The sequence below is a fragment of the Ochotona princeps genome, chromosome 28 (assembly GCF_030435755.1).
Source record: "Ochotona princeps isolate mOchPri1 chromosome 28, mOchPri1.hap1, whole genome shotgun sequence".
In the NCBI taxonomy this organism is placed as follows: domain Eukaryota; kingdom Metazoa; phylum Chordata; class Mammalia; order Lagomorpha; family Ochotonidae; genus Ochotona; species Ochotona princeps.
The window spans coordinates 2,174,804-2,186,017 of record NC_080859.1 but is presented as its reverse complement, the minus strand read 5'-3'; the positions used below and the strand labels follow the sequence as shown (position 1 = coordinate 2,186,017).

The following is an 11,214-nucleotide window of genomic DNA, read 5'->3' as shown; positions in this document are numbered from 1 at the left end:
CACGGCCTGTCCCGTCGGGCCTTCCAAGACTCCCTGAACTGGGCCGGAACTCTGCCGGGGCGCCCGCGTCGCCATTCCCAATACAACCCTGTCAGGAAACACGCTTACCGGCAGCAGGTCTGGCGGGGCGCGCGGCAGGCGCCTGAGGCGGGACTGAGAGCTCCGCCTCGGGGTCGCCGACTCTCGGGGCGTCCGTGGCGCCTCTCGCCGGGGTCCCCCGCGGTCCTCCGCAGCCCCTCGGCCCGCCCTCGCGCTTCCACATGCCGGAAGTGGGAGCCGCGACAGCGCTTCCGGGGCAGCGGAGGTCGGGGCCCTGGCAAGATGGCGGCCCCCTTGGAGCTCAGCTGCTGGGGAGGAGGCTGGGGTCTCCCTTCGGTCCACAGCGAATCCCTGGTGGTGATGGTGAGGCCGCCTCGCGGGCCGGGGGTGGCGGGGAGAAACGAGGGCGGGGCCCCCCGCGGCCAGACGGAAGCCTCGAGGGAGTTCTCGCGGCCTGAGCAAGCTCGCCGGGCTCCCTCAGGCAGCCTCGGGCTCCCTGGAGTTGGGGTGTCGGGGTGGGAACGAGGGGTCCCGGGGTCCCCACCCCCGTGTCCCCCAGAGCCGGCCGCAGGTGCGCGCGCCCCAAGGGCTGTCAGGCGCACCTGCCCCGCGGGTTGGCCTTGTGCGTTCTCGGGCTACAACGTTTCCTTGCAAACTCTTGTTGCAGGCTTATGCCAAGTTTTCTGGGGCGCCCCTGAAAGTTAACATCATAGACAGCACCTGGAGAGGCCCGCGAGGTAGCCCGTTCTGCTCTGCGTTGTTTATTTCCCCATGTACAGCCCGTCACCCCTTGGGCGCCTTGGTGGGGGGCTCCTGGCCGCTGCTCCCGCCATCCCGCCTCCCCAGGCTTGGCTGTGCGCATCTCTTGTGGTCTGATCATTCTGAGTAAGAAGTCACTTGGCGTGCCGGCCAAGTCCATGGAAACTGTGAGAAATGAACATGTTCACTAGAGCTGCCCTTTTGTTAAGTGGGGGGAAAAAAAAGATGAGCTTACTCATTCTTTCCCCTCTGCATGTATAATCGGTGTAGCTTTTTCAAAGGGTTGGAAACTCTTCTAAAGACATCACAGTGTTTGTGTGTGTGTGTAAATTGCCTTTTGGTTGTAGGCGACGTACCCATTTTGACAGCTGAAGACAGCATCGTTTGTCAGCCTGCAAAGATACTAAACTTTTTACGAAAACAGGTGGGTGGGCCTATAGATGATTGTTCTCTGCATGTTACTTTTTCTTAAAAAATACATTGTATTGTTGTTTTTGTACTTTGTATTTCAGACTCTTCTTTCTTTCTTTCTTGGCAACTCACTGCAGTTGAGATACCTGGAGTTTGATGAAAAATAGACTTGAGAATGCCTGGTATAAAGTACAGTTTCAGTATAATTTGAAAAGTCACCTGCTGATGTGTGGTCGTTGTATATTTTCACACATTTTGCTTGGATGCTGTTGTAACATGTACAAGAAGCAGTGTAGCCATTTTCAGCATTAGACTTGGTTGAGTTGAAGAGTTGTTCCATATTTTGTGATGAGTGTGATATCTGGGTTCCCTTTAACTAGCAGTTATTTTCAAGCTGCTTCTCTGATGTGGTAGTTGAAGGTGTTGTAAAATATCGGATCCAAATACACTGAATGTGTAAGGATTTGGATAATTTATCCAAAATGTTTAAAGGCGTGAAAATATATTTTTAAAAAGCCCCTGATACGACAGTTGGCTTTGTTGATACTTGAAATGTGTCAATGAAATTTCAGAGTTTTCCCGATTGGAAGAAAAAAAATGCAACTAGTTGGAACTTTTGCCTTCCTGTTACAAGTAATTATTGCTTATACTTATTAAGTTTGCATTGTATCCCCGGCACCAAAAAGGTCATTAGCAAACATTGAGGTAGCAGTACTAATAGAAAGTGTCCCCACGCACCTCTTAGCTAGCTGTGTGTCTGATGCCATGCTAAGAACATGGGCAGTAAGCAGCCGTTTTCCCCAAGTTCTGTTACTCTCTTCTTTCCAGGTGACGTTTGCCATTTGTGCAGTGTCCTGGACTTGGGGTGCTATCTGGCTCCAATGCTGTCTGGGTCTGTTTTCTCCTAGAAGTACAACGCAGACTTTGACTTGACCGCAAAGCAAGGTGCAGACACCCTGGCATATGTCGCGCTCCTGGAGGAGAGGCTGCTGCCTGCCGTGGTGAGCAGTCCTGGGCCGCATGGGATTGGTCAGTTCAGGAGGGGACCTGAGATGAGCACTTCTGAGAGGGTGACTCGCTCTGTGCTCTGGCATCGGCTTGGTTCTCTTACATGTCAGAGTTCCACCTGAATGTGAGATATGAACGTACAAGTCAACTTGGAAATACAAATTCTCTGTAGAGAGTGGGGTAGGCCGTAAGTCACTCATCAGCAAAAACTTACTGAGTCCCAAAGTCATATCAGACCTTGTTCCAGGGACTACGACACACCAGTCAGCAAAACTAACACATTTAAAATAGTTGTTTCTGGCCCGGCACAATGGCTAAATCCTCGCTTTGCCACCACCAGGATCCCATATGGGTGCTGGTTCATGTCCCAGCTGCTCCACATCCCACTCAACTCACTGCTTGTGGCCTAGGAAGCAGTGAAGGATGGTCAAAAGCCTTGGGACCCTGCACCTGCCTGGAAAACCTGGAGGGGGCTCTGGCTGCTGGCTTCAGAGAAGCTCAGCTGTGGCCATTGAGGAGTGAACCAGTGGACAGAACTTTCTGTCTCTCCTCTCTGTAAATAAGCCTTTCCAATTATACATATACACATATATATGTATATATAATTCCAATAAAATAAAAAAATAAAAGATTCCAACAAAATATATTCCAATAAAACAAAAAAATTTTCAATTAAAAAAAATATATAAAACTTTCATCCTGATTCATTCTGGCTGGAAAATCAGTATGGTATATACAACTTGCACTTTGTAGATGGAGATTCTTATGGAAAACTTTCACGCTGATGGAGGGAGCTTTCTCTCAGTGACGGAGCACGCTGTGTTGCCTTCTCGGTCCCTCTGCAGCTTCACACATTCTGGGTTGAGAGTGACAACTACTTCACTGTGACGAAGCCCTGGTTCGCTTCCCGGATTCCTTTCCCGTTGAGTCTGATCCTGCCCAGAAGAATGTCCAAGGGGGCGCTGGACAGGATTCTGCTGACGAAGGGCGCGCCCCCGCTCTACCAGCTGCAGGAGGTGGAGGCCCAGGTGAGCTGCTGGGTGCACCTGGCCACTCGCTGCCTGCGCAGGCCGGGCACTGTGCCCACCTCTCCGATGTGCTTTCTCTCCTAACTAGATCTACAGAGACGCCAAGGAGTGTCTCAATCTCCTGTCACACAGACTGGGGACGTCTCAGTTTTTCTTTGGAGACACGTGAGTACTCACCCTTAAACATCAGTATGACTCATTGTGTGCGTTTGTTCAATGAGCGCTTATCTAACGCTAAGCCTCCTGTGCCCTGAAAAGATGGGTTTTTCTGTTAAAGACCATTTGATGGGCTTTTATTCCAGGAAATTTTATTTACCAGTGGCAATCTAACTGACTTACATTTACAGCTGCAAATTTACAACACTGCCATGTTCTTACCATGCATTCAATTTAACACAAGTGATTTTCTTCCAGATAAAAATGACTAGTCTTTTTAAAAAACTACTTCATGCATAAAATCCTGGCTATGTTATTTTTTTAAACAAAAAAACTTTTTAAAAGACTATATTGTGAAGTCTTCAAACATCTACAAAAGACTACTGCATACTTAAGACCTGACACATGTGTGTGAATTCATTCTGAACATACTAAAATCAACATGTGCTTCACGGAAAGGTCCTTCCTGTGTCCCAGGCCTTGCTCCTTGGATGCCTACGTGTTTGGCTTCCTCGCCCCGCTGTATAAAGTGCGGTTTCCGCAAGTCCAGCTGCAGGAGCACCTGAAGCAGCTCTCCAACCTGTGCCGCTTCTGTGACGACATCCTGCACAGCTACTTCAGTCTCACGCCTGCAGGTGCGCACCTCTGCTCCGGCCGGCATCGGCCTGCACGGGGCCCTAGCACACGCTCCTCAGCCCATCGCCTGCCCTCATGGGTAAGGAAGTGTGTAAGGTAGCACGTCCTGGCTCGACTGAATTCTCTAGAAATGGGTCATTGCCTTGGCGCCAGTCCTCTGCATCTTACACACTTTCCCCTTTTTGTCCATTAAGAATTACCCCCTTGGACATGGCTCATTTTCTTCTAGAACATAAAAACTGTAGGTACTAGGTCCTTAAAATATATGGCAACCATCCTAAACGATTCTTACCTGCTGCTTCTAGCATTTTCCTGCATGACCAGAAATCAGCAGCAGCCTGATTGGGGTGAGGTACACTCCCCTGATTCCACTCCTTGAGAACTGGTTGCGTCAGACTGGAGGTATAGTAAATCGAGGACACTGTCACCTCTGTGTGCTTCTCTGACAGTGTGGGGGCCTCGTGCTTAACTCACTGGGGCACTGCATTTGGCCAGAACCGTCTTTACAAGAAACAAAGTGACAAAGATCACTGGCTTGCTTGGAGGTCCGTGCACACGTGCCTTTGGGACGGGCTGTGTGATTTGTATATGGACAGAGGTCAACAGCTTGGGAGTCATCCAGTTTAGTAATACTTAGCCTTTTTACTTCAGAGCTGTAATTAGCAAACCTTGGGTCCTGTTCCAGATTTACCAACTGACAGACCTCAGCAATCCACCGACTTTAAGGCCCTGATACTTCAGGTGCCTGCTGGGTGGCTGTGTGAATCCTTGTGGTCAGGGGAGTAAAGGTTCAGGCTGGCTTTGCTTGCACTGCACACCACACGCCAGGCACGTCGGCTGCTTCAGGGACATGTTTTCCCCTTTGGTTCAGAGCTTAGCTTTGGAGCCCCACCAGCCCTCTCTCCAAGAACGGCCCTTCTCTTTGTACTTGGGGGGAGGGTAGGGCCGGCAAAGGGGCGGGGAGACCCCAGCCACTGCCAGGCAGGCAGTGCTGAAGTCCCTCTCCTCTCCTGTCCTCCCTGGTTTCCGTCCTGGCTGTCTAGGCATCTCCCCCGCGGGGCCCGAGTCGGTGGACGCCAATCTGCGGAAGCTCACGCAGCTGGTCAATAAGGAGTGCAGCCTGATCGAGAAGGTCACTTTTAACTTCAACCCTTGTTTCATAGACTAGTATTTTTGTTTGTAATTTTTCTTTCTGCCATGTGCTGACTTAGCCTTTTAGGTTTAGTTTTGGTTTGTTTTTTGCTTGTTTGTTTTTGTGTGTGTGAGGTTACTCTCTAGAAAGCTAATTTGTGTGCTTTTACTGAAGTTGCATGTAATGTGGTGTTTGGGAGCTAATAGTCTGATCGCTGTCGGGGAAGATGTGACAGTGGTGTCGGCTTTACCTTTGCCACCCAGTTAGTCCTTGTCAGGGTAGGATGCTGAAAAGTCGGCTGTAGAAAAGAAGAACCGAAATACACCCTGCTTGCTAACCTGCCCCCGCCCGCCGTGTGCAGCCACCTGCACTTAGCTGCTCTTACGGGAGCACATCAGCGTCCTCCTGTCCCTCCGCCAGCCGCCAGCACTGTTCTCCCTCCTCCCTGGCCTTCCCTGTTTAGCTGTTTCTACATTCAGGGGTGTTCACTTTGTGAACGAGATGTTGAAGAACTGGGAAGGGGAGAAAGCCAAGGCATCCGTTAAGTTTGGAAGGCCGCTGGGTGAAGTCTGTCTCCTTGCCTTACTTCACTGAGTCCGAGTGCTCCAAGTACAGCTGAGCTGGGTGACAGTGGACACACGTCATTGTCACAGTGGCAGAGCGGTGCCCTGAGAGCAGGGTGGTGCTGGAACAAGAAGGCCTGGCCTTCAGATCTCGGCTCTGAAACCAGCCTTGCAACTCTGGGCAAACCCCTTGCAGTTTCCCAGCCTCATCTGACTGGTGTGTGACATAGAGAGAGGGACAGTGGCTGCCTGCTGTCCCCGGGGAGATCAAGTAAGGTGCTGTGGCGGGGAGGGACTGTTTCGTAAAGTGGAGCTCAGTACAGCGGAAGTTTGCTCTGACGCTTCCCATTAGCAATCCCCTCTAAGTCGTGCTGTGGCTGAGGGCCGGAGAACTCGTGTGCTGGGGCATTGCTCCAGGTAAAGGTGAGCCATGTCGCTCTCTGTCGAGGCTGAGTCAGCTGAGGTTCGAGCTGTGGCATTCAGAGTTGTTGAGAGCTGGTCCGCTGGCACAGGTTATCGCTGGAGCCTGTGGCTGTGCAGGCTACAGCTGGCACGGGGCAGCCGCAGTCCACGTGAGCAGTGCCATGGCATGAGTCAGACGGGCCCTTTGTGCTTCCTGCAGATGGATGACAACCTCCGCCAGAGTCCGCAGCCGCCTGCTCGGAAGCTGCCCACGCTGAGGCTGACTCCGGCCGAGGAAGACAGCAACTCCTTCCAGCGACTGTCGCCCTGATGGCTGTCGTGCGCTGGGACCAAGCACAGGGTGGCTGTGGCCATCTGCACGAAATGCGTCCAGGCAAGAAGACACACTCATGGGTGTGAGGAAGACTCTTCCCAGAAGGAGCCTTTGGCAGCTTTTGCGTTAGGAAGCCTGTAACCCTGCTTGGCAGTGCATTTGACATCAACGTGGGGGCTGCCCAGTGGACTCGGCGTGGGGGCAGGAACACAGGACACCGTATGCCAGGTCCCGTCCTCACCTTGGCAGGCTCTTGCCTGTGGACCACATGTTGCTGACCAAAAGCTGCGATTCCGTTCTAAATGTGTACCCCTAATTTATTCACGCTAATTTATTCAGTTTAGTAACCTGATTTTCTCAGACATGTCTGAATACTAGTATGTGGCTGTTGGGCTGAAGCTTTTCTTCTTTCTTCAGTTTAGAAATCTGATGCCTGTTAGAAACAGGAAAAATGCCAGTTACTTCAATAGAAAAGTCTGTATTTCATTTGAAACACTAGGAGGAATGTGCTAATTATGCTCTGCTAAGTCCGAGCCTTGAGGCCTCAGGATGTGTCTCCGTGTTGTAGGTGGCTGTGGACAGCATGCCTCTAGCTGATGGGGATGCAGGCCCCTGGCCGCCTGGGTGCCCGGGGCAGCGGCAGGCCTGCTCATTCGCGGCCCGCCTGCTCATTCACGGCCCGTGGCCACCCGAGTCATCTCTTGGCTGTATTGACTCTAGGAAAGCTGCATGTTTGTTAAGCATGATCACTTCACTAGACTGTCCAGTCTTGAAACTTTCCTAGTTGTTGAGCTGCTCAGGAGGCACCATGTCCAGAAAAGCAGAAATACCTACAGAGCACCTATGTGCCCAGGAAGCATGTCACATGATCAGAAAGTCTTCTGACAACCAAGTTAGTTTCCGTGTATTTTTGGAATGGTCAGACCTGGCAGTTATTAAGAATATCTCTACTTTACGGTCATTGAACTATGTAGCAATTTTGCTTAAGACAGAGACTTGCTGATGTCAGTGGCCAAGGTGCTTATGTTGTCCACTTCTGGGAGGTTAACACAGGGATGCTGCTCTGAGGAGGGTCTTACCCGAGTGGGGTGCCCGGGCCGTCCCGCCATGTCCCGCAGATATGTGGTTACGGAGGCAGGCTCTGCCGGGAGACTTCCAGCCCAGGCCAGGCGGCCTCAGCAGCGTCTGTTCTCTGCTGCTCTGCAGTGAGGTCCTGCTTTACACAGGAGTCTCCGGGCCATTGTAAATGTTTTTCCTTGAGGGGTTCAACTAAATGAGAAACAGCTAGTCTTCAAAATCTGGCCTGGTCTGCTCGGATGCAGTCAGGGGAGATTCCCGATGAGCTTCGCGTGAGTTCTGCTGCTGGCGCAGCACTCACACCTTTATCTTAAAAGCAGCAAGCTGGGATCCGTGTGAAGTCATGACTGGGAGAGCTTCCTGATTGATGTGTGCTGGAGAAGGGTGCTGAGCACAGTCATCAGACATCTGTGCGCTTTACTCAAGTTAGTCATTTTCAATTACGATGTATAGTAAGCTTTCCAAAAAAGCACTTGGAATGGCTTACAAGTGAAAAACACATGTAAACAGGAGAATTATAATTAGTTTCTGAGAAAAAAATTTAAAAGTTGTAGGAGAAGGAACCATGTCAACATGAGCAGATTCTAAAATTGAGTGGTAAATTTAGCTCCACATCAGAAGATAATACTGGCCTGTGTGATTGTTTTTCTTTCAATAAAACTGATGCCCATGAGGAAAAAAAAGTATATTTGATATTTTTAAGAAAGTGAGAGATCTGGTTCTTATGCAGGCTTCAACTGAAATGTGACATTTGATGTCCTGAAATTTTAACCAAGTGAGGTCATTTTAGGATAATAAAGATTTGTCTTTTTTAGTGGAAGGGATGACTGTAAATTAGACTTACTTTTTGGTCGTTCTTGCTTTTCAGCTGCCTGTGGCCTGCTATGACGTAGTCCATGACGTGTTGAGACTGCCTTTCCTAGGAAACAAAATGCGATATAGGTACGGATTTTGTTCTGTAAGCAAATGAGATAATAAGATGTTATAAATGAGCACAGAATACATCAGGGAGCAGCCATAGGGTTAGGAAGTTGCTTAGATTGAACCTGGCTTTTGATGGGCCTGCCAGCGTAGAGTGCGGGGAAGGCCCATGCGCTATGCTGCAGTGCACAGTGAGTGGACCGTGCTTTCCACCCCAGTGCTAGGCCCTGTTGTCTGACCGCCGTGGTGAAGACTAATGGGGTGAATGGGAATGTGTTGGTCTGCTGGCTGTGCTGATACAACAGGGCTGCAAATAAGGGCCAGACAATTCCTCTGGGATGAGTATCTTTCAACACACTGACTCTACCCATCATTCATAAAATGGATGATTTAAATAGCGCTGAGGACACCATGGGGCGTGTTGGACTGTTGGTTTTGTGGGGTGTGAGGGGAGTGGGCCTTTGGCCGAGGCACACCCACCTCCCACCCTGCAGCGTGTGGGTTTGAGTCCTGGCTCCATTTGTTGTCTAGACTCCTGCTGACATGCACCCTGGGTGGCAGCAGTGACGGCCTGCTGCCCGGCTGCATCCCTGCCACCCATGTGGGAGACGTGGGTTGAGCTCTCAGCTCATGGCCAGCCTCGCTCAGCCTTGACTGTTGCGGGTACTTGGGGAGTGAAGCAGAAGGAACGTCTCTCTGACTCTCAACTTTCCAAACCAAACTATTTTTGGGCCCCACAAATGTTTGGCATTGACAAATCAAATTTCAGCTTGGGTGTGATTGCTAGAGGATTAGACACTGTATGAAAACAAGCATTTAATTTTCATTTATAACTCTGTGCGTTTAATATCGCTAGATAAATTGACATGAAGGAGCGGGGAAGTTTATTTTAATCAGAGCTAGCTACACTGAAATTTTTACAAGTCTATAAAAATGGAAGAGACTGAACATTAAAAAAGTCACAAATTAGAAAGTTGTTACAGTAGCTTTCTGTGATAAAAGAGGTATTTGAGTTCCCTAATAAGTTTCCTCAGCACCTCCTCCAAAAAATTGACAGTTTTTTGTAAACTCAACATTAACGTTTTAAAATACAAATGTGAATATAAAGACTGGCTGGGTAGGGCATGCAGCAGTGTCTCTACTGTTTTTGTTACTTGCTAGTGGGAGTCTGTCATTATTTGAAATAAAAAGTTTCATTAAAAAAATAAGTTCAATAGAGTCAGCCTGCCATAATCTCCTTAAACTATAATTTAAAAAGATCCCTGCTCCAAACATGGTATCTAGTTCTAAATTAATAAAATGTAGTTCAAATTGGTTAAATTTCGATTTCAATCTGGAATTTGAATGAATACACAAAACGAAGGAGATCCCTCAGGTTGTGGCAGGTGCTGCTGGAACGCTGTCCTTCGCATCCCCTGTTCTGGCAGCCCCTCGCACTGGAGGCTCAGGTCTTCTCCCCCGGCCCTGAGCTGGCCTCTGAGGGTGAGGCGTGTTGCTGGCTGCTCTGTCCCAAGGCAGTCGGGCCACCGAAGAGGCCGTGACGGGACTTGCTGTGATGTGTCTGGTGCCTTCTGCTGGCAGCTCCAAGGTCTCTTGGTTTGCTCGTAAGCAGTGGTCTGTGGGGATGTTCTTGACATTAAGAGTTGGTTTTTGAGCTTTTTTGTTGTTGTTCATCTTGGTGAGATTTGTTCCTTTTCCATGTTTTCATTTTTTCTTATGCAAACTTTTTGAGAGATTTTTTAAGGACATGAAACAAAGGACAGATCCATCTCTATTTTCCTCAAAGGCTTAGCTGACATTCTGTTAGGCCTTCAAAGTGCTGATTTCCACAAGGTTGCAAGGATGAAGTTCTGGTAGCCCTACACCCTCGTGAGTTGGGCTACACGGGCCTGCTGCCCTGCACCTGCAGCACAGAGATGATGTGACGGGCATGGCAGGCGAGGAGTTAGGACACAGGTGGGCACCCTGGGCGACTGGCGGGAAATAGCGTTCCTGAGCAGTGCTCTGAGAAGGTGAGACTTTGGCTCAAGTATCTGTGACTAGAGGGCGAAGCTGAGATGACTCAGCAACACGGCCAGTCTCTGTAGGAACACAGCAGAACGTGTCTGACCTACAGCCGCAGTGTTGTTCATCTGGAGTTGAAAACCTCTTTAATTCCTCAGAGAAGCCGTTTCTCATGGTGTGTGGGTCCCATGGCCAGGTACACACGGGGAACACTGGCTGCAGGAAGTAGGTTTGGGGGGCCCTTGCTCCTCTCAGAAGCAGCTCTGCTTCATATGCCACCTCCCTGGTTTATTCGATGGCAGGAACTTTTTCCAGTAGGTAGCCCATGCGGTCAGGGTTTACCCACTGTCATGCAGATGTTTTAGCAGCTGTACTAACTGCGTGCGTGTCCCTGTGCGTGCCCCAGTGGGGAGGTTCATGGTTCCTACTAAATTCTCGGTGGATTCTGTCCTCAAGAATGCAAACCTTAGCAGGTCTCCACATTTGCAAAAGTTAATGAAATGTTTATGCTCTCCCTGGTTCCCAGTACAAAAGTGGATCGCCAAACAGGCCGAGAGTTTTGTGTTTTTTTGCCTGTACATGGTGACACACACACAGTTGCATATTTGCAGTCCTTGTGCTGGGTGTGTCACTGAAGCCAGTTGCCTTTGGGTCACGGCGCACATCCAGCCACACGCAGAGGAGCTGGATCTGGGTGCACATCCCTTCACTTTGCCCTCTCAGTCGAAGAAATGCCTTTAATCA

The 11,214-nt window shown here is 49.8% G+C and overlaps 1 protein-coding gene across 6 annotated transcripts; it reads left to right on the top strand.

Annotated features, from left to right (window-relative positions):
- The first annotated feature begins 255 nt into the window (after positions 1 to 255).
- Positions 256 to 7,124, top strand: MTX3 (metaxin 3). 6 transcript variants are annotated; one of them, XR_009244340.1, is made up of 10 exons: positions 275 to 402; positions 707 to 776; positions 1,146 to 1,222; positions 2,118 to 2,210; positions 3,063 to 3,245; positions 3,334 to 3,410; positions 3,879 to 4,036; positions 4,343 to 4,439; positions 5,081 to 5,169; positions 6,355 to 6,403. XR_009244340.1 is itself a non-coding variant. In XM_004586237.2 (9 exons), exons 1-9 carry the CDS (start codon positions 322 to 324, stop codon positions 6,463 to 6,465), a joined length of 939 nt encoding a protein of 312 aa, XP_004586294.1. In that variant the 5' UTR covers positions 275 to 321; the 3' UTR covers positions 6,466 to 7,124. The 6 variants fall into 6 exon arrangements, 5 of the variants coding, with proteins under 5 accessions (XP_058512272.1, XP_058512273.1, XP_004586294.1 ...); XM_004586237.2 differs by lacking the exon at positions 4,343 to 4,439 and having other exon boundaries at positions 6,355 to 7,124; XM_058656289.1 differs by lacking the exons at positions 707 to 776; positions 4,343 to 4,439 and having other exon boundaries at positions 256 to 402; positions 6,355 to 7,124.
- Positions 7,125 to 11,214: the final 4,090 nt, after the last annotated feature.

Coding starts and splice junctions, on each gene's coding strand:
- MTX3 (XM_004586237.2), top strand. CDS start 322: ATGGCGGCCCCCTTGGAGCTCAGCTGCTGGGGAGGAGGCTGGGGTCTC. Junction 777..1,145: donor CACCTGGAGAGGCCCGCGAG/GTAGCCCGTTCT, acceptor TTTTGGTTGTAG/GCGACGTACCCATTTTGACA. Junction 2,211..3,062: donor AGAGGCTGCTGCCTGCCGTG/GTGAGCAGTCCT, acceptor GTCCCTCTGCAG/CTTCACACATTCTGGGTTGA.